The sequence below is a fragment of the Microcebus murinus genome, chromosome 17 (genome assembly GCF_040939455.1).
Source record: "Microcebus murinus isolate Inina chromosome 17, M.murinus_Inina_mat1.0, whole genome shotgun sequence".
Classification (NCBI taxonomy): Eukaryota; Metazoa; Chordata; class Mammalia; order Primates; family Cheirogaleidae; genus Microcebus; species Microcebus murinus.
In genome coordinates this window covers 19,926,447-19,953,951 of record NC_134120.1, presented here as the reverse complement: position 1 = coordinate 19,953,951, position 27,505 = coordinate 19,926,447, and the positions used below count along the sequence as shown (strand labels likewise).

Below are 27,505 nucleotides of genomic sequence, written 5' to 3'. Positions count from 1 at the left end.
GACATGAATAAATAGAAAGATACATATATTCCTGGATGAAAAATCTGAACATTATATAGACATTAATTCTTCCCAATTTAATGATTACCTTAATGCAATTTCAATCAGAGTAAATTTTAGATGGAAGAATAAATGTAAAAGAATTTTAAGAAATTTTGAGAAAGTATAATAAACATTAACATTAGCCATAAAGCTTGATTTAAAATCAATATAGTACTGTTTGCATTGGAATAGACAGATCACTATAACAGAACACAGAAGACAGAAACATGTCTGGGTATAGTTGGGAAATAAATATAAAAATAAAATTGGCATCTCAACTGGCAGATTGAATAATCTCACTAATTATGTGAGACTATTGCCAGTATTTTTGGTAGAACATAAAGTGTTTTTCTTCTCCTATATCAAACTAGTTGACAGTTGTTGATTCTGGTGATGGAATTGAAGACAAAGGAAGATAACGTAATCGCTTCTTATATAATTCAAAAATAGAAAGGCCATGAGCGACTGTAAGGGTTTTTGTCATTATTTTGTCTTTCAGTATTTTTAAATATAACAAAGATGAAGAGCTTGCACACAGATTCTTTCGTCTAGTTTGAGGTTGTGGGCTGATTTCTCAAGGTATCATCCCTCTTAATACTGATTGAATTCTTCACTTTGGCACTGGTACCAGTGGATGACAGTCCAGCTGTCATCCACGACAAAAGCCTCCCCATCATCCTCACCTCCTCTGTGCTACTCCCTGTCAATATCCAGTCAATCACAAAGACCTATAATCCACACCTTCTTGATAGATTTAGAACCCATCCTCGCCTTTTCACTTCCGCCACCGCATTTTATGTCAGATTTTCATCATTTGTCACCTGAAAATAGCATCACCCCTGGTCTCTTGACACCTGTTTGCTCCCCCACCTCTGTAGACTCCACAGCATTGCCAGGGTGATTTTTCATAACCAGATCTGATGATGTCATTTCAGTGCTCAGATTCTGTGCTCAGCCTCAGGTCTGATGTCCTCCAGGTCTGCCTCACACTTCCCTCCAGGTGCACTTCCTCAGCTGCATCATGTCTCAAGCTTTTGGACTTAGCGTGTCTTCTGTCAGAGTGTCTTTTCACATATATCTCATACCTACTCACCCTTCAAAACTCACTGAAGAGCTATTATGAACCTTGGGAGGCTGCATAGTTTGTGTTTATTTGTTCTGTAAATCCAGCTTTCCTATTAGTAAAACGAAAGAATAGACCCCAAAATCACGTTGACCTATAATTATACCTATGGGATCAATTAATAAGCATGTCAAATGGATTAATATCTACTGTAACAATTTGGTAATGGATTTTCTTTGGTTATTAGATGTAAATAATATCTAAATATAAGTAGTTTTAATATACTAATCATGATGTATAAAATATTTTTTAAATTATAAGCAATCTTAATTCTGTTAAAGCAATTTCTTTTTCAAAAGAATGGATAACATTAATATTAAAATTACTACTTTAAGGGGTTTTTCTAAAACAAATATTGTGGCCTTATACTCAAACAACCATAGAAAATATCATGTTTAATTTAAATGGATGCAGGTTTCTATTAAAGACCACACATAACTATGTTAATTGTTCTTAAGTAATAAATAGAAGCCAAGATAAAGCTACAGACTCCCATGGACAGTACATGCACTATCGTCTTCTTGTTTTTGCAGTGTAAGGATTTCAACCTCCAACTATTAGGTGATCACCTTGAGTGATCAGTTTTCTGCTGAAGGCACCTACTGAGTGGCTTTTACTCTTCATCACTCTAGGTTGTTCAGTTTAATCCTATTCTATGTGCTCAGCCTTTGTGTGCTCTTATAATCAGCTTTGTTATAAGAAATCTGTGTCGACTTTAAAAGACTGGAAAAGGAACAAAAATAAATTTTTGTCAAATCCTTCAAAACAAAACAAAACTGACTAGGTGGATTTACTTCTAGGAAGCATTCTCTTATCTGAGTTTCATTCATATATCTTTCTTCTAAACCCACATGACACTTTGGACATGGCTTTCTTAGTAGACTAGAAACAAAGACCATGCTTTGTCTTGGACTTCTCAGTGCTTACACAGTGCCTGCTCCATAATAGGTGCTCAATTAATATTGAGTGGCTGGGTGAACATATAAACATCTTAACTGGGTATTTGTATAAAATACATATAATCTATGTAGTTTGATTCTTCACTGATATCCATCTTTATTGTAAAAGAAAAAATTATAGATCCATGAGAGCTAGAAATATCTGTTGTTCCCCTTGTTATTTTTTTTAAATAAATATAAGATTGCATCCCCCTTTTCCTCTTATAAGATATTAACATGGAAACCCTAGCTTTTTTGAGAACAGCTTGATATGAGATGTTAAAGATATAGTGGTGTTTTTGTTTGTTTGTGTGTTTGGAGCAAACCAATAGGTCTGTAATTCTGAGAGAGTAGGGTTTGAATCCACTTAGAGGAAAATGAACCTGCAGAACTTGTTTAGTATGTCATTTGGCAAGGACTAAGTTTCCCCCTCTCTACCATTCAGAATAGGGTTTATGGTTTGAATGGCCAAAGACCTGGAGATTATTCAATGCAAGGTGTCTGATCACATGCATCATGGTAGACAGACAAAGGTCTAGTGAGGTTTTATGATATTTGAAGCTGGTATCCTTGAACTGTAACGTGAGAGAACAAGTTTTCCAGACATTTAGGGTCTTCTGTTTCTGCAGCTACTCCTAAAAAGTCACATGGAGGGTATTTGCTCTGTCAGGAAACTTAGGTTCTTTCACCACTTCAAGAAATTGGAGTTTGTAAATCAAATTGAACTTTGTGGTAGTTTCTCCTGTGTTCTGTTTGGCACACCAACCCACTACCCTGGAGAGGGATCTTAACTTCCTACTGATCCTTATCAAATCAAGAATTCAATAAATGAAGCCCATGTTTGTCCAAGTGTTATACAAGAGAAGGGCTGATTTCCCCCTTCGGTGATCTGAAATTGGGATTCTGCAGCTTCACTAAGCAAGAGAAGACAAGGAAAGTGAAGATTCTTAGCGATGTTTTCAAGATTAAACTTGAGGCATGGCATTGAGAATTTTTTCCCTAAGGAATATATTATTCTTTTCCTTCTTTCCTTTTTTTTTTTTTTTTTTTTTTTGAGTTATCATCAAATGTGAACCAAGGCCAGTATGTACAGGAACAGAAGGTTTAAGATGTAGATTCTAATGAATGATTTCCTCAGGAGAGGTCAGATTGTTTACCAGGCCTGAAGGGACAATGCTATTCCAGGATCTATCTTTATTGTCACTAGGTGTTAAGTTTGCTAATATCAGGAATTGGAGGACACAGGGGAAAAAAGATTGTCCACCCTTAGATCTATAAGTTCAATTGAGTTAGACTTAGGAGACATTTTTTTCAGAACTACAATTCACTGTGGTGGTGTTACAGGAATACGGCTGTCAAAATTCCTTTATTAGGGTACTATGTATTTGTTCACTCCTTTGGAACTTCTACATCCTTTTTCAATTTTTGGAATAGTGATAAAGTAAAATTAGTCATAGGCAAACAAAAGTAGCTAAAAATAAAGTAAAATAATAAAATAATAATTAGTGTAAAACAATTAAGATGAAAGGAAAACATACTAAAAGTTAAAAGAAAAATGTGTTTAAAATTATAAATCTTAATGCTGAAAAGTAACAACTTAAGAAATATAAAATGTGTAGAATAGCTAATGGAGCAAACTACATGGGAAAAGTTAAAGGAGATAACATTTATTAAAATATGAGTATGACACATGCATAATAGGTTTCCATAAATTTTAGCCATTATGGTTATTAGGAAAAAGAACAAAACCTAAATGGTTTTAAATATTTTAATGCTGAAACTCAATAAGTAAAGATTAGTCAAAGAATATACTTTCTGTTCCCAGAGGAAAGAATTTTTAAAGTTCATTATTAAAATTAATAATGAGAGATTGGGAGAGGGCTTGACTACAAAGGGGTGGCCTGAAGAAGTTTTGGGGTGATGGAATTGTTTTTTTATCATGAAAGGAGTGGTAGATACATGATTTTACCTGTTAGTCAAAACCTATAGAGCCATTTACCACTGAATAAATTTTGCTGCTTATAAATTTTCTAAATATATTAAAAAACAAATACTGAGAAAATGGTAGAAGTAGAATGTTAAAAGAATACAAAATAAGAGTTCAATGGTGAATAAAAATGGTAGTCTACTATAATAAATAAACAAATAAAAAATATTCAAAGTTTAGGGAGGCCAGTGGCCTAAGGGAAATGATATCCAGTGGTGAGAACAGGCTCTGCCTATAGAAATGAACACATTAGTCCATATCAGACCTGCTGGGAAAGATGGAGTGTGGGTATGTCAATTGCCTTATGCAATTCGCTGTAAAGAAATATAGGCTATTAAGGACTGGAACAGAACTCTAACAAAATGATCCATAAAATGCAGCGTACTAAATGGAGAGCAAATATGTGAGTATTTGTCAAAAGTACTGACTGCCTGATACCACTTGGCAGTGCCACCCACAGCAGACAGTGTGCATGGTGATCCTTTTCATTAGCGAGGGCTGGCAGAGACAAATCTTGCTGGCCAGTAGGAGAAAAAAGACTTTAATAACTGTATTTTCATCCCGTCTCTATCAATTTTTTTCCTTAAAATTCTTATCTAATGGACAGAGGTATACAAAACTATAATTTTATATATAATGACAGTTGTATATAATGACAGCTATATTTAACCTTATTGGAAATGTAGACTTTATTCTTATATTTTTGAGCACCTTATGTTACGAACTGTTCTGGGGATTAGAGTTAGAGAACTTGTGAAAGTGGAAAAGACAGAGTAATGAAATAATCACATGAAATAGGTAGCAAAATAAGTGGTAATAAATCCTATGGGGGAGGAGAATAACAGAGGGGATTAGGAGTTATGAGGAGAAGATTAGAGTTTTAACCATGATAGTCAGGGAAGGCTGCAATTGGAAATTAAATAAAAACTTGAAGGAGTAACAGAGGAAGCCACATCTGTAGCAAAGCTCCCCAGACAGAAGGCACAGCAAGGACAAATGCCCGGTGGCTGGAGCATGCCTGGCATGTTTGAGAAACAGCAAAGTATTCAGTGTGGACTACATAACTGGAGTGATATGAGCAAAGGGAAAAGAAATAGAAGAGGTCAAAGAAGTAAGAAGGGAAGAAGGATAGATCATATATGGCCTTTTAGGCCATCATGAGGAACCTGCCCTTACACTATGATATGGAAACACTTTGAGGGATTTTCAGCAGAGCAATAACATGATCTTACACACCTAGTTTGTATCTATATTCATGACCATCTATTTAAAATACTGTCTATGTGCCGGTCACTTCCACATCTGCATTTCTAGTCCTGACCTTTCACTAGAACCCCATACACAACTACTGCCTTGATATTTCCACAAGTTTGACTAATAGGCATCTCAAATTGAACATGGCCCAAGGAGAGCTAGCTTGGTTTTCCTCATCTCGGTACATCACTGGCTTGCCTTGCATAGAGTGTTCTGGTCTCTTGGTGACTGGCTCCCTCACTTTTCTGTTTAATTTTTTAAAATTGGGTTGTAATAGACATCAAATTTACCATCTTAACCATTTTAAGTATACAGTTTGGTGACATTAAGTATACTCACATTGTTGTGCAACCATCACCACAATCCAGCTCTAGAACTCTTTCCAGCTTGCAAAACTGAAGTTCTATACCCATTAAGCACTAACTACACATTCATCCTTCCCAGAGCCTGTGGCAACCACCATTCTATTCTCTGCCTCTGTGAATTCGACTACTCTGGGAACCTCATGTAATGGGGAACCATGCAGTTTTTGTCCTTTTGTGACTAGGTTAGTTCAAATAACATCTTCAAACATGTGTCAAGTTGGTATTTTGAAAGACAAAATTATATTCCATTGTATGAATATGACACATTTTGTTTATCCATCTGTCCATTGATGGACACTCTGGTTATTTCCACCATTTGGCTATTGTGAATAACACTTGTATGAATATAAATATACAAATATTTGCTTGAGTGCTTGCTTTCAACTCTATGGGGTGTATATCCAGAAGAGGAATTGTAAGATCATGTGGTAATTCTATTTTAAGTATTTTGAGGAACCACCATACTGTTTTCCATAGCAGTTGTACCATTTTTACAGGTTACCGGCTGACTCTCTTTTTATCTTCTTCATTTCCTTTCTTGTCCTCCATGTTCCAGGTATAATGACCTTTGGTTTCGTCAAATACCAAACTCATTCTTGGAATAGAGCCTTCACAATAGTTTTTCCCTTTTCCTCCAAAGATCACCACTTTGTGTTTACTTGACTGGCTCTTCTGATAATTTACCTTAGACTCTAACAGAGAGACCTTCCCTGAGGAGTCAGTTATTGTACCCTCAGAATAGCATTTATCAAGATCTCATTGTTTGTTTATTTGTTTATTAGGAAACTTTTGTCTTTCCTACCCCAACACTACATCTCTAACTCTAGCACCTGCAACTATGACTGTCACACAGGAGATGCACAATCATTATTGAAATTTCAGACGTCTTAATCTAATAAATGTCCTCGTGTACTGCATGTGAACATTAGTCATTAGCGGAAACCTGTAATCGTCACTCAGATAATAACATCTGTTCTTTAGAACCAAATTAAATCAAAAGAGAATCTATAATTCCATAATATAATCAACAATGAAAGTTGACCTAGTTATTTGATCATTCAGATTCCAATAGAAATTTAGGGGTTCATTAATTGGGATATTTTAGCAAAATGTATTATTTGCTTTCAAATTATCTCAATAATTGCCCTAATACCCCTCCATGCTTTATATATTCAATCACTGTTCTAGAGATAGTTGTAAAATCTTTCATATACTTCTGAGCAGCAAACTTCAGTTTCAGACCCAAAACAAGGAGCTCTCATGACACATATATTCCATGGCAAATTTTCTAAATTGACATTTTATAATTCATTCCAGTAATAACCACTTTCACAATACATAAGGTCACCTGTGTTAGAGAAAACTCACTCAGGTAACATAAAAGGAAAATTGTTATTTCTGTCTTTACATTAAAAAGTGAGTGTGTGCGCATAAATTGGATATTCTGGATTATGAACAATCTCTGGAAATAATTATTATTATGATGAGGCCATATATTTTGAATGGCTTAGGTCCGATATTGCCTTGGTAGGTACTATCCTTCTGCCCTATGATCTTAATTGAGAGATAAAAGCCCATTAAATATCTAGATGAAGAGGCAGCATATATTCTTATATATTAACATCCATATTATTTATACTATTAAAAATTGCTGTGAGATTTCCATCTAGGATTAAAACATTTTTATGCAGTGAAGGATAAAGGGGAGTCTTGTGTACTAAGAGCCCCTCTTTTTCAAGAACTAGTTGGTATATTCATTACCATGGTATCTTTAAAGCTCCAATGGATGCAATTCTGTGGTTACTAATTTGCAAGAGAAGTATTGTATGAATTACAGAAATATGGAGAATATTTGGAGAATATGGAGAATATATGGAAAATACGGAGAATATTCATAACAATAGTTATTGTTATGAAAATGTTTAATAGTTTTTTCTTTTATTCTAAAAGATGTTAAATCTTGTCATTCAAATCATTATGCTTTCATATTGTTTTTAAAAAGTCATAAATGCAGAAGATCTGAATAGTATTCAGTTTATGTTCTTAATATAAATTAGGCAGATTATCTTGTTGTTTCAATAGTTATTGTAAAAACCTCATATGTGTTAAAAAGACTTGATTGTAGAGCCCATTATATTTCAAGGACACTGATGAGATTCTGTAGCAATAGGGTTGAAAAGTATCAATTCACCCTCTTCATCTCTTTTATTACTTTAACATGGAGTTTATAGTGGGAAATACTTCACAAAGATTGTGTTTCTACTATTAAGGTTTATATCCATACTTTGAGACATAACTTTCATGATATCTTTGCATATTATATCACAGGCTTCTTTAGGGCAGGCAAATAATAGTTTGTCCTTTTTTACACACAAAGGGACATCTTTACAAAAAAAGCATCTTTAGAAAATTGTGTTGATGTAGCATCTTTAGAATCTTTTGGAATGCTGTTGCTATGGTACCTGCTTTAAAAACTTTAATAAAAAGCATGCTTCCATTTATCACTTAAGCTAGAAGGGTGCATACCAATTATGGATAAAGTTAGTAGAGGGAATTGCATCAACTTTATTTGCTATTACATTGAGGAGGTAAAATGTATTATAATATTACCTTTAGTTATTACATTTCCTTGCATAATTTGGCAATCTTCCAAGATTTTCAGAATCTCTTGAAACAGAAATTTCTGGAACGGAAATAATGAACACAGTAGTTTGAAAAAGATTTAAATCAGTAATCTTTTGAGTGCTTATTAATTGCCAAGAATTGTGTTAAGCACATATTGAAGTTTGGATGGGCACATTCTTTCTTCCATTTCTTTTCAAAATACTTCCTTGATTTTCAAAGAATAGGCTACATGTGTCTGTATTTAGCCTATTGAAATATGTATCAGTGTATTTTAACTGTGTTTTTACTTGACTATTTTTCCCAATAGACTATAAATTCCCAAAGTGTAAGTTTTATGTCTGCCATATTCACTCTCTTCTGTATCCTGAACATTAGAGATACCTAGCCCCACTTTCCAAACATAATGGATGCCATATAAATGTAATATTTACTAATTGAATAATAATCAATGTCTAGGAAATAAATTATTCTTTTGAAGTGGGATAGTAGGGAAGAATGATGATGGAAAATCAGAATGTCAATTTAGTAATAAAATTTATTAATTTCAACATACACAATCTCTTTAAAAGAAAATGGATATCAAGGTGGCATGTGCATCCTCTTTCTAATAGCTAAAGTTAGTTGAGAACTTATATGCTACTTATAATGAGTGGTTTTATGCGTTATCTCATTAAATTTTCTCAATAGCATAACTTCATTCTACAGAGGAGGGAACTGAGGCTTAGCAAGGATAAGAAATGTCTTATGGTCTCACATCTCATGAGTATCCAGTACAAATTTGAACTCTGCTCTTTCTTCCAGAGCTCAATCTTTGAATCAATCAATATTTGGAATGCCAGCTTAATCAGAAGGGAAATTCAGAGAAGTAAAATAATTCCATGAGGACACAGGACTAGTAAATGACAGAATGTGGTATTAAACTAAATTTACACAGCTCTAAATCCTGTGTGGCTTTAACCTAGGCCACTGTCGTCTTCTCTTTAATAATGAACTCATTTTTTGCACATGCAATAAACCATGAATCAAGTACCATCCTAATCATGCTAGGTAGATCATGGCCCCAAACTCTTCCTCCTTACAATTTCTTATGAGAAGACTGGTACTTTTGTTTTTGTTCTTACCTAAATCAGAATAAGTAATTATTGGGCAAGACAGCATTGAAATTTTATTTCCCATTCTATTATCCTATTATTCTTACATCTGCCTTGATTCTGACCTTTATTAATGATATAGAAGAAGAAATATATAAAAAACAAAACAAGGAAGAAACTATTAGAATAAAGATGCATTAGACTACCATGACCCTGGAAGGAATTCAGCATCCTCTTATGCTTAAGACATTCTGTGACAGTTGAATCAAACATGGAAAACATATCACATGCTGAAAAATGATGGGCTTGGGTAATAAGTAATGAATTATTTGAGCATCTATGGAATATGATATTAAGTCTTGTTTAAATAGCCTTTTGCCATGCTGCATGCTCTATTATCATACATGCTGATGATATCTCTTTTTGAATCCCAGAGTCTCAAGTTCCTGATCAGCCAAGCTCTCTTCATGTGAGGCCCCAGACCAACTGCATCATCATGAGTTGGACTCCTCCCTTGAACCCAAACATCGTGGTACGAGGTTACATTATTGGTTACGGCGTTGGGAGCCCTTATGCTGAGACAGTGCGTGTGGACAGTAAGCAGCGGTATTATTCCATTGAGAGGTTAGGTGAGTAGCTGTGATTTCCATTCTATTAAGGGAAATAAATGAATTATTTGAAATTATGTTATTTCTTAGAATATTGTTATTTGGGACTATGACTTCACTTTATAGTATATATTAATTCTTGGAGCAACTCCCTGTCTCTACACATACAGGCCCCCACACACTTACACACATTTGTTCTCTGCAATTTAGATTTGGGGAATTTGACCTAGAGAGATCTCTAATGGTAAGTGCCCTGGTGTGTGCCCTTGATTTTGTGTCACAGGATACAAAAATTCATTGGGTCATTTTTCTTTATCCAATTGTCAATGGAAACTTCTAATCTTAATAATTCTTACATAAAGGAAATCAACACAGTTGTTGTGTTTATTTGTTCTCATTAGGAAGATGTTCTGTTCATTTTTCTTTAACCTTGAATTATCTAGTTCTAGTACTTTCTTTTCCCTTAATATTCATTGATAAAGCTTTGTGGCCATGGCATCAGAACTGTAAAACAAGATGAAAAAAGGAATTTTCAGTTAAGCCAGTAAATTAGAGTTATTAAACTCCCTCCTGCTTGTATCCTGCTTCCTCCCCAATCCAAGTTTTTTTATTATACTGAACTCTATCTTGTTTTTTTAGTTTGTTACTGACTACAGTACTTCAATTGTGATGTATCTGAATTAATTAAAAATGTGTTCATTCAGAGAGATCTAATATGTATAAAAGTGTTCATATTCATGTTATATCTGATTTATCATATTGCTGTAAGTGATTATAGATTATATCATTAATAGATGGAAATAAAAGAAATATATATAATATGTCAGGATGCCAGTAATATATCAGGATGCCAATGTTTACAATTCTCGTAAAGTAAAAAGCAAGTTGATTCTACCTGTTGATTTAATACCACATTACTTGCAATGGAGAATGATGACCCCACTGGAAATGCAACCAGATTGGTGGGTGGGGACATCTACTACTTATTTGTAGTGTCTCTCACAAACAGAATAGTTGTGATGAGAAGCCTGATTTGAATTTGAATAGCTAAAATGCAGTAGTAGCAAGAAAAGACTTTCTCAGCACAAATGGAAAATTGCAATGACCCATCTTTCTATAATTGCTTTAAATACTAATAAGAGAAGCACCTACTGAAAATCTCCATAGTTTTGTTAACTGTGCATTTAGAAATAATATTCTGTCAGTCCCTGAGTTTGAATGTAAAGATAATCACAAAATTCATCTTTTATAGCTTTATGGGCATCAAACCTATGTCAGGAGACTTTCACTTATTCATTATAAAATGTACACAATCTCTGACAGGTCATCTTCATACCACTCACCAGAGACAAGAAGGAAAGTTCCCATGGCAGTACACAGACTTCCAGGCAATGAAAATGTGGTACAAATTCAAAAGGAAGTCAGGAAGGAAAACTGCAACATTTCACTATGCCTTTTTGATAATGATGCTCTTTATTACAAAGAAACTCTCTGAGGGTCTCCAAGTTTAGCAAAGTTAGTAGTTTGGGAGACAAACATTGGTAAATCTCCCTGAATGCTTAATAAGAAAAAAAGAAAAATCTCTTTGCAAGATATGTTCTAAAGATCTAGGAAAATTGTTAAAGGTAAACTGGGATGTGGAGCTAAGTGATAATCTTGAATTTTCACTTTAGAATTTATCTGGAAAGAGAAATCACACACACACCCACACACACACACACACACACACGCGTGCACACATGTATAAATTCTGCCAGTTGATACTCTTTTAACATAGTTCCATGTCTTAACACAAAATATGAAACAAAAGTATTAGTATGCTGTTCATTAAATATCCTCATGATTATGCAAATAAACTGTCATTTTTCTCAACATGTTTATGCTATTTAACCAAAGTGTGTGTGAGATATATCTTTAGCTCTAATTGTTATAAAGGAGTCATTCAAGTCTATATTCCCATTCTGCAGAGAAACCATTAATTGTTTCATCTATTTTATTGAACATCAAAATAGGTACATCAGGTTTCATAGCATCTTTTAAAAAAGTATTTATAAGTACATGTTTATTTTTAATTTTTAAGGCTTTAGAAACACAAAGTTGTCTAGTCATTATATACATAATTAACAAAAGGAAATTTTATGTTTTAAGGATAGCATGACAGTTATACAACCAAAAATAAAGAAAGTTATAATCCATTTATACATAGGGTCAGCCATAACTTCAAGTATCATGGTTATATTTTAGACTATAAAAAAGCTATTTGTTTTATAATTGATCAATAAACCTCCTCTGTGATGAGAGACTAGAATGTCTAAACAGCATTATATTCATTCTTATCATCCTTTTCTTGATACATATTAGAGGATGTGGTTTTAATGGAATAACAACTAAAAAACATATTCTAAGCATACAAAATAGTAAATAACTACGGAATTGAACAAAACTCTGAATCTGGGTTGAGATTTATATTTTTCTCCCTTCCAAAATTTTTAATATTGGGAAAGTGATTTGAATTCTGGCCTTAAAATATCTCAGTGAAAAAAGGGAAAAGAGTACCTTTTATTCCCTCTATCATAGTATCCAAGAGTTAACAGATTTTGAAAATAGTTAATAGAGGTTGGAAAGTTGATCTTTTAAGAGCTCTAAATAACAGACTTTGTATTGCAATCATTGCAATAATAAGAAAGTTTTACTTAATTAAGAATATTCAGCTTTTGGGGATAAACTCATAATCTATTTCTAAATATTATCAAAAATCCTTCTTTAATACTCATTGGAAATGTTTTACCTTGTACTGTTTAATAAAAGAAAAAAATATTTATAAAATGACATTCTATTTGTGATTAAATTTGTTCATAATTCAATGGTATCAAATGAGGGTTCGAGTTCTGTCTCTAACAATGAATTGGTCATATGTAGCACAGTAGCCTTTTCATTCCGACATTGTGGGACTCTGCACCTCAGTTTTCTCATATTAAACAATATAGCATGTCCACTTTACAAGCTTTTTTTTTTGAGAGTCAATTGAGATAATAATGGTAAAGACATTTGTGATTTTTTAAAAAAGTTAAAAATATTATGCACATATAAATAAGGCATTTTTCTTATTATCATTTGTACATCAGTAGTTCAGAAAATGCTAGTAGTGTAATTCCAGAGGCTTTGTGGTTTTTTATGAACCTTAAAGTTTGTAGTGTTCTAGTTTGTCTTCTTTACCTAAAAGTAAACTATATCAACTATATTTTTAAAAATATTTTGAGAACTCCAGTTTTTTAGATTCAGATAGCTCATCCTATGCATGAAATTATATAAAACATATTCATTTACCAACATTAATTAGCATGAATAAATATGTAAACAATACAGTGACATTCAGTTTGATAGGGAAGACAAAAATGTAAACTCCAAGTTTTTTTTTTTTTTCTTTTTAAGAAACATTATTTTATTTCTCAGGAATAAAGCAAAGAAGAAAGGGGGAAAAGAAGGGTAGAAGGGAGGATGATAAAAGAAAATAAAAGACTCCAAATTTTAATTATAATAAAAATGCCAATTTTTATAATAAAAATTCTGAGTGGAAAAGTTAAATTCATTCAACATGAGTACTGGTTGACCAGAGAGGAATGAGAGGGAATAAGAAAAGTTCACTCCTTGAGACCATTGTTCAGAATACATCAGGAAGAATGGATTTTATCTTTTATGATTTTTTTTTAGGTTAGTGTCTTCTAAATCTATAGGCATTTTCAAGCAGTCTTTAAGGATAGCCATGGGGCAATTCATTAATAATACATACCCCATTCTATTTGTAACTCTTTTCTCACTTTCTACTCCCTGAGGTCCAAAGCAGATGCATTGTCTCACACCTGGTAAACTTTCTAAGGCTATTCCACAGAATCCATTACAAAAGATGAATACAATTATTGAACAGAGGAAAAAAGGTCTTTTCATTGGAGCACAAAAAAATATATATGTGTATGTATATATAAAATTATTAGAAATCTCCAGATATCCCCTCATCAATCTCCTTGTGTTTATAGCAGTTCCACATTTTATTTTGTATTTTATAACCTAAGTTGTCATTTGTAAAATCAAACTGGTAAAGTAAAGGATCACATTGGTCATTCATTCTACCAACATTAAATTCGGGCATTCAAATGATAAAAAAATCTTTTTCTTCATCACATGTGGTTTTCACAAAAATATTTTATTTTAGTTGGAACAATCCAGACCTCACCCTTAATGTACCACGTCATTTAGTGTTTACAGCAGTGGCTCAGTGCGTTTCTTCCAAGCACTTTAAAAATCCCAGTGTATTCCTTCGTCTTCCCTGTAATGTAAGGTTTCATCCCAATTTTACAAAGAAGGCAAGACAGAGAAGGAAATAAAGTAAATTTAAAACGCCAAAGTTTATTTTTTAAGTAAATAAGTCAAATTTTACATGAACAGCCTCAGATAAATATAGCAATAAGCAGTAAAGACTTGGCTGTTTAGTAAATAGAGAGGAGCTGGGGATCAAATTCAAACCTAAAAAAAACAAACTTTGCAGCCAGAACACACTACTGCAGGGAAGCCCTACTTCCTATATGGAAAAATAAAGTGTTCTGGCAAAATTAAATCCCTTCAATTCACCAACAAAATAGTATAATCTAGCAACAGAGGGCACAGCCCTGAAATTTCAAATTAAACACAAATCAAAGCTTCAAATATGAGTCCCAGGATTTAATCAAAGAAGTATGAACATTGTAATTTATCCTGTGAGCTGGGTTCTGGGCTGATTTGGAGGGAAAAACAGAAAAACAGGTGCTATATCTGGGCATTTTGCTTTATTAAGCAGTTACACTTGTGGATTTGTGTTTCTTCTTTTAATTCTATCACTTTCTGCCCCATGTATTTTGAAGATCTGTTATCAAGTACATAATTATTTAGGATTGTTAAGTCTTCTTGATGACTTTAATATTTATGAACTATCCCTCTTAATTGGTGACCATATTCTTTACTCTGAAATCTATTAGTTTGTGTTATATCAGTATATCCACCCCAGACTATATATATTTTATTGGTGTTAGGCTGATGTATATTTTTCCATTATTTTACCCTTAAACTATGTGTGTTTTTATATTTAAAGTGAGTTTCTTATAGAGAGTAAATGGTTGTTTTTTTTTTTTTTAAGTCAAATCTGACAATCTCTGATTTTTAGTTGAGGTGTTTAGACCATTTAGATTTAATGTGAACAGGTACAGTTTGGTTTATCATCCTGCTACTTGTGTTTTATTTATTGCATCTGTTGTCCCATCAGATTTTGTGATTTTTTTGACTTATCTTTCTGCCTTTTTTCTTGAATTAATTGAGTATTTTTAATCATTTATCTTACATGTTCTCTGGGCTCATTAGCTATAACTATTTTACTTCTTTAGTGATTGCTTTAAAATTTATAGTCTGTATCTAAAACTTACCACTACTGCCTTTAAAGAAAGAGTACACCACTTCATAATACATTGTCATTATTTTTTTCCTTAAACAGTCAATTATCCTTTAAAGGTTAAAAATAAGGAAAATAGTGTATTTTATATCTAACCTACACAGTTACCAATTTTGGTGTTCTTCATTCCTTCGTGTTAATTTAGGCTTTTAATTGGATTCATTTTTCTTTCTTCATGAAGGACTTCTTTAATATTTCTTATAATGTAGTTGTGCTGGTGATTAATTTTTCATCTGTGTATGTGTGAAAATTTTTCATTTTGCCCTTTAAATTTTTTTTTCACTAGGCATAGAATTATATGTTGATAAATTTTCTCTTCTATGCTTTTAAGGTTGTTACTCCTTTATTTCCTATATTGCCTTGTTTCCAAGACTACTAAATTCATTCTTATTTTGTATCTTTGTACATAATGTGTTTCTTCCTCACTGCTTTGAATAGTTTTTCCTCCATTGATTTCATATAATTTTATTTTGATATTCTGATATTTTATATGTTTTTTCTGATAAGAATTTGTTGAGATTCTTGGATCAGTAGGTTTATAGGTGTAATGAAATTTGGAAAATTTGGGGCCATTATTTCTTCACATACTTTTATTTTCCCACTATCACTCTTCACAACTAGAGACTCCAATTACATAGATGTTACTTTATACCACAAGTCACTGATTCTTTTTTTAGTCATTTTTCTCTTTGTGTTTCATTTGGGATAGTTTCTATTACTATGTCTTAAAGTCACTATTTTTTAAATTGGTTAATATGATCTTAATCCCATTCAGTGTGTTTTTCATACAACATGTTATAGTTTTCATCTGTAGGAGATGGTTTTGGATCTTTTCTTCATATTCCACATTGTAGTTAATAGTTCAAGTTTCCCTCTACACTCCTGAATACATGGAATGCAGATATAATAACGCTTTTATTGTTCTTATCTACAAATTCTTTTTATCTGTATCATTTCTAGGTCGTCATTAATTTTTATCTTCGTTGTAGCTTATTTTTCCTGGTTTTTATCTTGAGTACAAGTGATTTTTGTGGGAATTTAAAATTCTCTTCAATTCTTTTTCTAGGATGCAGTTAAGTTACTTGGAAAAATATGAACCCTTTGGAGGCTTGCCTTTAATTGAAATACATTATCAGAGCCCTGGGGCTTATTTACCCCGCTAGTGAGGCAATACCTTCTGACTGCTCTACCCAAATACCCATGAATTATATGGTTGTCCATCTTGATGGTGAAAAGCAAATTAATTATTCTTGGTCCTTTTGTACCAAATATGTTTTCCTTTCTTAGTATTGTATGGTTCTTTCCTCAACTTTGGGAAGTTTCCTCTGACACATGCACTGAGCAGTTCTCAGATGAAGGCTCAAGAGAGCCAGACCCACTAGACCTCCAGTGCTCTCTGAGCACTTCTCTTCTCTTCTCTCTGATACACTTCCCCCTAAACTCCAACTGCTTTGGTCACCTCAGACTTTCAGCTCTGTGTCCTCAATTCATTCAGGGAGACCGCTGGACTCCTTTCGAGTTTCTCCTTTTTCTTCTGCAACCTGGAAACTCTCCAAGCACTAAGCTAGGGAAATCAAAGGGCTCCCTTTATTTTCCTTCTCTCAGAGGTCATGGACTGACTTGATCTTCCTGATATCCCGTGTCTGAAAACTGTTTCATATATTTTGTCTGTTTTTCTTTTTAAGCTGATGCAGGCAGGAGGGGTAAATCCAGTCCCTATTAATCCATTTTGACCAGAAGTGGGAGTTCTTTAATAAGCAATGAAACAATCATTTTATTATTTCAGTATGCCAAAACTTTCAGCTTTTTAAGAGTTCCGAAAATGCCAAACTGTATTGTATCTATTTCCTGATTTCTGCCACAAATCTTATACAGAATGAATCCTAACTGTCATATTGTATTTTTAGAGAGTAAATTTAACTTGAGTGCTCTTAGAAATAGGTCTTTTATCCTGTGGAGAAATGAACGTTTATAACTCCCAGAGTGCATTCTAAGTTCAGTGAATTCAAGGTAAATTACAGTGATAAGCTCAGCATTGCCCCCCATTAAAAAAAAAAATCTCTTCATGCATGGAATACAGAAGCTTTGAGTTTATGACATGCAAACATTTAAAATCAGAAAAATCAATGCACTTTAGCAGCTTCAAATATGGTTGACATACATGAATAAAAAATGAATAAGCACCCGTAGAGAACATTTTATTATTTTGAAATGAAGTACATTATAGGTGTTGGTTAACAAAATCCTGCTTTGTATCTTTTGAAGTAGAATTTAAGAAGAAATATGGAGAATGGTTTTTGACCTGAAATTTGAAAAGCTTGATCACAAAGACTCCTTTGAAATAAATCATTTAATGGTAAAGAAAATAAAAAGGGAGGGTAGATTTACCCCCTTCTTTATCCAAAAATATTTTACTCAGAACATACATACAGTGCAGCAATAATGCACACAGACTTCAGCTGTGTTTCAGACTGGGAGATCAGAATAGATCACTGAAAATTCACATATTTTATGCTGTATAAGCCATTTTAGAAGAAAGTCAATTTACCTTGTTTTTATTGTATTATGTCATTTACACAGGGAATCCCTACTTATTGTTACATCAGTAATTTCTAATAATATAATATTATTCCTCTAGTCTTATTATGTGGGTTTTAAGATAAAGTTTTATCTCAGTTTTGATCATATATGCTTCTTCTCTATGTCATTTATTATTTATTTTTCCCTGTCAATGCTATTTGCCCAATTTCCATATTACAAATGTTGTGAGTGGAAGTAGGGAATTTAATGAATCCAAAGAAAAATATGTTTTCTTTTCATTTTTTTAGCATTTTATAATTGCTTTGAAATTCAATTTAGTATGTTTCAATACTTTTATAAATATAGATGAATTCAATGTAATATAATGCATTATTATCTCAATCAGTTTTATTTTCAAATGTTCTTGAGCATTTAGTTGATATTAGTTAAGACACTGAATGGGTAGATTTTCCATATTGCAGGCAGTTGCTTAATTAGGAAAAAAAAATTTTTTTCTTGTGGTAGATGGTGTGCTGAAAGACCAAATAATTTATTACTCATAACAAAATTGTTACATAAATGACTTACTGAGTGACTATTAAGCATATACACCATGTTGAGGACAGTGGGGGATACTAAGAAATGTAAGACATATTCTCTAACCTAGTCTAGGCTTCCAAAGTCTTATATAATAAATATAAGAATATTTCTTGACAAGAATAGTTGAGGTTGCATAGTTTCTTCAGGAACAATAATTACATTGGGGGTAGAAAGTTTACTTTGATATGAGGTTATTCCAAAAATTTTGTTAAGAAATGCTGGCTGGAGAGTTTTGACTTGAAGGATGGGTGGTACTTATTCTCACGGAAGGGTAAGGGAAGTAGTAAATATAAGACTGAAGAATCAAGGGAAAAAAGAAGGAGGCTCAAGGTCTAGTGAACAAACCAATTGAACCCTGAATACAAGTTCGTGTAAGGCAGTTTTAGGAGTTTTTAATATAAATAGAGAGATAACTGGAGCACAGGTTTGGGAGGGCCTAAAATTGTAGCCCTTGATATTCTTGGATTTGCCTCTTCCCAAATTATTCTAAGGTTCCATGCTGTGTATTTAACAGTCATTTTGTTGAGGCACTAATTGAATCACAAATGCTGGGGACTAGAGTGCAAGACATTTAGCTAGTCATTAAGACTTAACAGTCTTTTCTCTCTCTTTTTTTTTTGGCATATTATGGGGGTACAAATTTTAAAGTTTTCATAAATGCCCTTTCCTCCCCTCCCCCTACAAGTCTGAGTCTCTAGCATGACCATCCCCCAGATGGTGCACATCTCACTCATTATGTATGTATATACCCACCCCCATCCCCCCTCCCACCTGCCCAATACCCTATTACTGTAGTACCTATGTGTCCACTTAGGTGCTGCTCAGTTAATACCAGTTTGCTGGTGAGTATATCTGGTGCTTGTTTTTCCATTCTTGGGATACTTCACTTAGTAGTATGGGTTCCAGCTCTAACCAGGAAAATATAAGATGTGCTATATCACTGTTGTTTCTTAGAGCTGAATAGTACTCCATGGCATACATATACCACATTTTATTAATCCATTCTTGGATTGATGGGCACTTGGGCTGTTTCCACAGCCTTGCAATTATTGTGCTGCTATAAACATTCGAGTGCAGGTGTCTTTTTTGTAGTGTCATTGGATCTTTTGGGTAGATGCCCAAAATGGGATTGCTGGATCAAATGGTAAATTCACTTGTATCGCTTTAAGGTATCTCCATATTGCTCTCCACAGAGGTTGAACTAGTTTGCAGTCCCACCAGCAGTGTAGGAGTGTTCCTCTCTCTCCACATCCATGCCAGCATTTATTGTTTGGAGACTTTTTGATAAAGGCCATTCTCACTGGGGTTATGTGATTTCTTATTGTGGTTTTGATTTGCATTTCCCTGATGATTAGAGATGTTGAGCATTTTTTCATATGTTTGTTGGCCATTCTTCTGTCTTCTTTAGAAAAGTTTCTGTTCAAGTCCTTTGCCCAATTTTTAATGGGGTTATTTGATTTTTTTCTTGTTGATTTTCATGAGTTCTAAGTATATTCTAGTTATCAGCCCCTTATCAGATACATAGGATGCAAAAATTTTCTCCCATTCTGTAGGTCGTCTGTTTACTTTCATGACTGTTTCTTTGGCTGTGCAGAAGCTTTGTAGTTTGATCATGTCCCATTTATTTATTTTTGTTGCTGCTGTGATTGCCTTTGGGGACTTCTTTATAAACTCTTTGCCTAGGCCAATGTCTAGGAGAGTGTTTCCTACATTTTCCTCTAGAATTCTAATAGTTTCATACTTTAGGTTTAAGTCTGTTATCCAGTGTGAGTTGATTTTTGTGAGAGGTGAAAGGTGTGGGTCCTGCTTTAGCCTTCTACAAGTGGCTATCCTTTCTCTTTTCGTCACATATCCATTTTTATGAGCAAAAAGTGTTATTCATTCTTAAAACTTCAGGGAAAACTAGAATCCAGAGTTAAAAGGGAAGCTGTGACTATATTGTAGTAGTCTTTGAATAGATTAGGCCCTTCTAAGATGCCATTCCATAATGGGAGATTATTTCCCTAACAGTGTAAATAATTATTGGGAAGTATCCTTTCCCCTCTTCACAATGTCTGTTTTAAAAACTGAGCCATGAAAAAGAAAACCCACAATTATTTAATTAATTCTTGTTATAATTGCAAAATTGTCTCCTGCTCTTTAAATGATTTGTTCAATATGCAGAATTTCTCAAGCTTAACCCCCTGATATCCTTATGAGGACATCCATAGTCTAACTTCTGATGCTCTTAATTACTTTGGAGAGTCCTAACTCAATACATGATATAGTGACCCCTGGCATCCCACCGTCCAGACTTTGTCTCCCGTCTTCCTCTATATAACATTCCTTCCTTTATATATGTGTCTCTGAATCATATAAATCCAGTTCTTCTTCCCAGGACTAGGCATGTGTGAACATTTAATTGTTTTGAGGGTGGTGCTGGGCAAAGAGCAAGATTTGAGGCACATAGTTAAGAATTAGATAATTAAGGTTTATTTAGTTAAGAATTTAAAGTAGTCCACCTTAAAAATGTGGCAAACCATTCCATCAGATAGTTCATCTAGGAACTTTCTGTTTTTTAGATATTATATGTATGCATGTATGTGTGTATGTTCTAATAATCAGTACTTTGTTGTAGAAATGTGGAAAATAAGACATATTCTAGTCATGTTACTGATACAGATATATTTGGCAAATTAATGACAACAATGGACTAGCATCTATTACTTCCAGCAATGTCTACCCTGAAACTATTATCAGTTAGTCAAATAGAATATCTATTATATGAAGTATTTACATATTTTATTTAATTACCATAATCATTTGGGAAGGGTCATTGGCTATATACAGTCCAAACCTTAGAAAAATGTTTTAATCATACGTGGAAGTATTATATGTCATTTCAAATTCTATTTATTCAAGAGTAATGGCCTTTCCCTCAACTAGGCATTTTGCTATCTCATTGGAGTAAGGGAAAAAAGTGGCTGTATAGTCCATAAAATAACAGATTATGTGATAAGGCACTTAAAAAACAGCAAGTTGTATATCTGCTGTTCCATTATATATTAATTTGTGTAAATAAGAAGGAAAAACTATGATAAGGTGGGCCTTAATACCCTTAAAGTTCATCGTATAATGTCTTTCATTAGAAAGGGTTAAACTTTGTGCTGCAATAAGATATTACTGAGAGGGTCATAGTGTTATGATGCAAGGGATCATTGTTGTCTACAGGTATTTAAGTGACAGTCAACATAGCCTTCTTAATAATTAGCAGAGAAGTGACATTTTAGAAATTATTGATTTTTGAGAGAGTTTCCTTAAAAGGTATAGTGGTTTAAATGGGAGCCCCTAAGAAAATACGTCCATGTCCTAACTCCAGAGCCTGTGAATGTAACCTTATTTGGAAAAAGGGTCTTTGCAGATGCAAGTATCTTAAGGATCTCCAAGGAGGCCATCCCAGTTTTCTGAGTGAGCCCTACATCTAATGGCGTGTCCTTGTAAGAGGCATGCAGTAGAGAGACACAAGAGACGAGGAGAAGGTCATAAGATAGACCTCTCTGGATTGGAGCGATGTGGTGACAAAGAAGGCTGATGGCCACCGGAAGCTAGGAAAGGCAAGAAAGGATCCTGTCCTAGAGCCTCCAGGGACAGTGTGGCCCTCATGACAACTCAGTTTTAGACCTGTGGCCTTCAAAACCTTCAAGGAACAATTCCTGTTGTTTAAGTTTGTATAGTTTGTTATGGCAGCCTCAAGAAACGATACAAAAGACAACTCTCAATCTTAGTTTTAATTTTTTTTTTCTCAATCTCCTTTTAAACTTTTTAAAAAAATTCCGGCCCAGGTTCCATCTAGATACTAAAGCAGAATGATCTATATTGTAAAAAAAAAATGAAAAGTTAAGAAAGAATTCAACACAAAAGGCAGTATTATTGGAGAAAGAAAGCATTGGAATGACAAGGAATGATCATATGAGAGGATTCTTGGCAGTGAAATTAGATGAATAAAATGGTCCTAACTGTGTATCAAAGGGACTATTATCTCAACTATCCAAAGGAATTTTGTTCTTCTAGTTGGTCAATTGCATGCCTTATTCTAATGTCCAGGAGATACAAATTAAAAACTGAATACCAAATTTAAATTTATCCCTCTCTACCTTTTCTGTACTATGACAAGGTCTTTGTTTTCTAGCAAGAAACTTGGATGGAATGCAATAAACACTGCACAGAGACCTTCTTTTTTTTGGTAAGAGAAAAGCACATTTACAACAAAGAAATCAAAATTTTTTTTTAAAGAAAAGGGAGAGCTAGGAATTATAGCCACAAGGGTAAAAGCAAGTGTGATTTATCTTTAAGGTAATCTAATTCCCAAGGCTTGCACAACAATTAGTCATTTCTGAGCAGAAATTAGGGAGCACTATAAATGCACTGGACAAAACTCTGCTTATGGAGAGGTTGTAGAATTGGGAGAGAAAGGTGATGATTTTCCCCTTTACACTTTATTTATATCAGCATCCTTTTCTAATGTTATGTCATGCTAGTGAGTTGTAATTTAATTGTCAACTGTTACTTTCTATTTTTTCACATCTCTTATATTATTGTCACACAATCTTTTATTATTTGAACTTGTAGTAAAACTTCAGGAACTAATATTTTGACCACAGTTGTGGGTCATGTTTCTCTGTTGGATCACATACAGAAATCAAAAGCATTGGTAAATATATTTTCAAATGAAATATATTAAAAGGATATTTGGTAATGAGTATTAAGTTTCTGCATCTCTGGACAATGATACAGTGAAAAAATTTGTTCATTTTTTCCTTTTGTACTTTACTTGTCTGAACGGTAGGAGAAGTATTTTGAAGTTCCAGAATGCAAGTGTATGCACGGCAGTGATTTTTCTGTTTTGGGTCAAGTTACTTATCCTTTGTGTCCTGCTTTCCTCAATCTGTCAAATGTGCATAACAAGCACTCCTGGCCTTCACAGGAAGAAGTGTGGGAAGAGAAAACAGATCCCGTCAGCGTGGTGGAGGATGAAGTTATTTTTGAAACACATTAGCATGTACCTTTAGGAAGCAAAATCTGGTTTAAGATTTTTTTTTCTCTTTTATGAAGAGGTTATCATCATAAACATTTGAAACTTTATAATGTGAAGACTCTTCTGTGAACTACATTTTATTATTAGACCTTGAGGAGAAAACAAGGGGAAAACATCCTCCCATGCTAATAATGTTCAATGAAACAAGCAGATATTATTACTTAAGCTAGTTTATTATATACATCTGGGAAACTCACTTAATATATGCATTACAAACAATAGAAGGCTTGCATGGCCCATAATAATGGTCATAAATAATGTTTATTGAGCACTTACTCTGTGCCAAGCTCTTTGCATTTTATATGCATATCTCATTTGCCTCTCACAATAATCCTATCTCATTTGCTTCTCACAATAATCCTTAAAGGAGGGTTTTCTGTTTGATGCCATCTTATGGATAAGTTAACACCAATTACATAAAGTGAAACTGAGGCTAACAAAGCTTAAGTAACTCATACCAAATCTCTTAGCTAGTAAGTGATGGAACCAGGACTCAAACTGTCTGACTCAAAAACATTTCTTAGCCATCGTACTGTGTTACAACAGGCTGTGTACCTTTCTCATGCTATCTTGTGAGAGTCAAATACAGCTTTGAAAAATATCTGGTCAATGGAGCCAATGCCCCTGAAGTTCTCTCAAGTCTAAGTCATTTCTTCATAGGCATTTTGTAACTGAAGCATTTTTCAGAGATTTTTAAATTTTTTTACTAAAACTATAGAAATTTAAAATTATGGCCGGGTGCGGTGGCTCACGCCTGTAATCTTAGCACTCTGGGAGGCCGAGGCGGGCAGATTGCTCAAGGTCAGGAATTCAAAACCAGCCTGAGCAAGAGCGAGACCCCGTCTCTACTATAAATAGAAAGAAATTAATTGGCCAACTAATATATATATATATAGAAAAAATTAGCTGGGCATGGTGGTGCATGCCTGTAGTCCCAGCCACACTTGGGAGGCTTGAGGCAGTAGGATTGCTTGAGTCCAGGAGTTTGAGGTTGCTATGAGCTAGGCTGACCCCACAGCACTCACTCTAGCCTGGGCAACAATGTGAGATTCTGTCTCAAAAAAAAAAAAAAATTAAAGCAAGCACAATATAAACTAGCTTCCATAAAAGAAAGTTTTAACCAAAAATTTTTAAAAAGTTTGTCATGATAAAAGATAATGTATTCTTACGGTCATAACCCATTAATGGAAGAATAAAGGTAGGCGAGGGACAGATTGGTCAGTGAATGTGCCCACATTGATGACTATTTTCTTTTCTAACTTTCTCTCTCTCTCTCTTGCCCCCCATATACATACACACTCACACACATTTGATCTCTTTCATCTTCTCCCACAGGCTTCTTTGTCCACTTTGTTTCCTATATGCTTTTCTTTCTCCTTAGCTAAATTCTCCACCTCAGCTTCCAGATTTGCCTATGATTTAGACAGAATGTATATCATGCATATTAAATTTTAAAAATATATTGAATTGTGTGATAATGACTTGGATGAGAACTTGTAAGTAGAATAATTAATTTTCTCTAAAAGCAAGTTGCCTCCTCTTTAAGGGTGGGCCTCTAGTGCTTTGTCTGGCTTCTCTAAGAATCAGCGAGCATACTAGGTTTGGTTATTATTAATACTATCAATGAGATACATGTCAGAGGTGCAAAAATCATAATAAATAAGTTGTTCAAGTTCATTAACATTATAGTAACAGCAAAATAGAATTACTTGGATAAGTCTATTATGCTAATTAGGTAGAGTTATTAGAGCATTAGTGTGTTTGGAGTTTAATGCTATAAATCAACAATTCAATAAACATGTATCAAATAGCAAAGAGAGAAAAATATTGCCAATTATGGTTTAATAGAAATAACACTAGACTTTGAATCAAAGACTTAATTTAGAATATGGCCCTTGTTTTTATCAGCTGGGAAACTATTGACACATGATAGAGTCTCTCCAATCCTAATTTCCACACTGCTAAAGTAGAGATAAAAATACAGATTTCTTTAGGTTGTTACAGAGATTAAAGAGGTAAAGTATATAAAAACACTTAACATGTATTTTTATAATTTTTTTTCTTTTTTTCATATTTAAAGAGAAATCATGTCTGGAAAACTTACCTGCAAATTCATCTAAGAAATGTAATCTTATTTTGCCGTAACATTGGCCCAGCAAATGTCCATGGATTTTCTTATTGAGAAAGAAGTGAAGAATGGTCAGAGAGAGAACACTAAGGTTTTCAGCTACAATATCTGCCATAGTACAAAATGTGAAGTGACTTAGACAATTCAAAAGTCTCTGCCTGCATAAAATATTTCCATGTAATTAAAATAAAAATAAATGGAGATGCTGATTTGGAATGAAATACTTTTACATTTGTTCCAATTGGGTCCTACCTCCTCCGTTTCATATATGTGTAAATAATATCATAGTATCTCTATATTTCTAGATTTCTCACTTACCACTTGGTTTCCCACACATATTAGTTCCTAACTTGAAAATCTATAAATGTTAGAGATAGTCTTTGAACTCCTAAATATGCTCCCCAACACATGTGCACATGTACACACATGTACTATAAAAAGCACAATTGCTTTCTGGAGATCCTCACCATGATGTTTTTCACATTAAGGGACAAGGTTAAATATTCAACAAACTCTTTTGAAATTATCTTCAAGGATAAAGGAAAAGCACCAAGCTTTTCATTTCCTGACTGAGCATTAATACTTAAACCCATGGATGGAAGCTCAGTTAGTCCATTACCAGATTTAATGGTTTTTGAAGGTATCTGCTCCGAAATTGTTATAGCTGATGGGTAAAGGATGAGACGAGGAATATGTGAGTGTTCTAGTATTGAGCATTGTGAAACATCCATTTGTCAGGTGTTAGCCTTAGTATTTCTAGTCATAAGCAAAAAAGCATCACAGTGGAAATGAGCCTTCTTATTAGAATTATTCATTTGAGAATCAGTCAACCACAGACTTCTCTGACATCAAAAAGGCTGAGAGAAGAGTGGGTGATTACTCAGGAAATTTATGAGACCAACATGAGTATCTTTCACATTCCACAAAAGAAATACAACAAATCCTTTGCTCACAGAATTCTAGTCATTACATAGTTTATATTCCAGTTTATAGAGGAAGACCTGTCAAACATGTGGCTTGTTTTAATCATAGAAACTTTCTTGCAGGAGAATCACATAGAAAAAAAGCTTCAAATAGATTTGAGTAAAATCCTGATTCTACCAACCATAAGCTGTTTAAGGTTGACAAAGATATTCAATCTTTTTTAATACCGACTCTTTTACCTTTAAAGTTTTTCATTTAGCCAATCACTTTTTCATTCAACAAATAAATGGTTTTTAAGTCCTTATGATATACCAGGAGCTATGAAAGGTATTAGGATTAAAATAAATAAATAAAAAATATAAATAGCCCCTGCCTTTTTTGTGGCAAGTGTATAGCTAGTGTTACAGCTCTTGACTAGGGAAAGAACTGAGCTGACACACAAAGAGTCTGAGAACAGCCTTTATTCCTCTGGTAGGCTCAACACACCTAGTGTTACAGCTCTCTTCCTGTCTTCTGACCTTTCTTCCTTGGTCTCCTCCTGCTTTTATACCCTTGGTAGGGCTCAAAAAGTGTCCAATCAACTACAAGCTTTAACATCCAATCAACAACAAGCTTTAACATCCAATCAAAAACAGTGGGATTCAAAAATTACCCAATCAGGATCACGCAAGCAGCGTGGCCATAAATAGGTGGCAGCATATGGGCCCGGCCACATTCCGGCAGGCGGGGTCCCCACAGCATGCCGCCCCG

At 33.9% G+C, this 27,505-nt stretch overlaps 1 protein-coding gene across 1 annotated transcript in view; it reads left to right on the top strand.

Moving 5' to 3' along the window:
- The window catches only part of DCC (DCC netrin 1 receptor), a 1,043,477-nt gene that overhangs the window by 875,534 nt on the left and 140,438 nt on the right, over positions 1-27,505 (top strand). Inside the window, exon 15 of the mRNA XM_075993861.1 lies at positions 9,860-10,054. Within this exon, the coding sequence (XP_075849976.1) occupies positions 9,860-10,054 (195 nt within the window). The remainder of the gene's footprint in view (positions 1-9,859; positions 10,055-27,505) is intronic.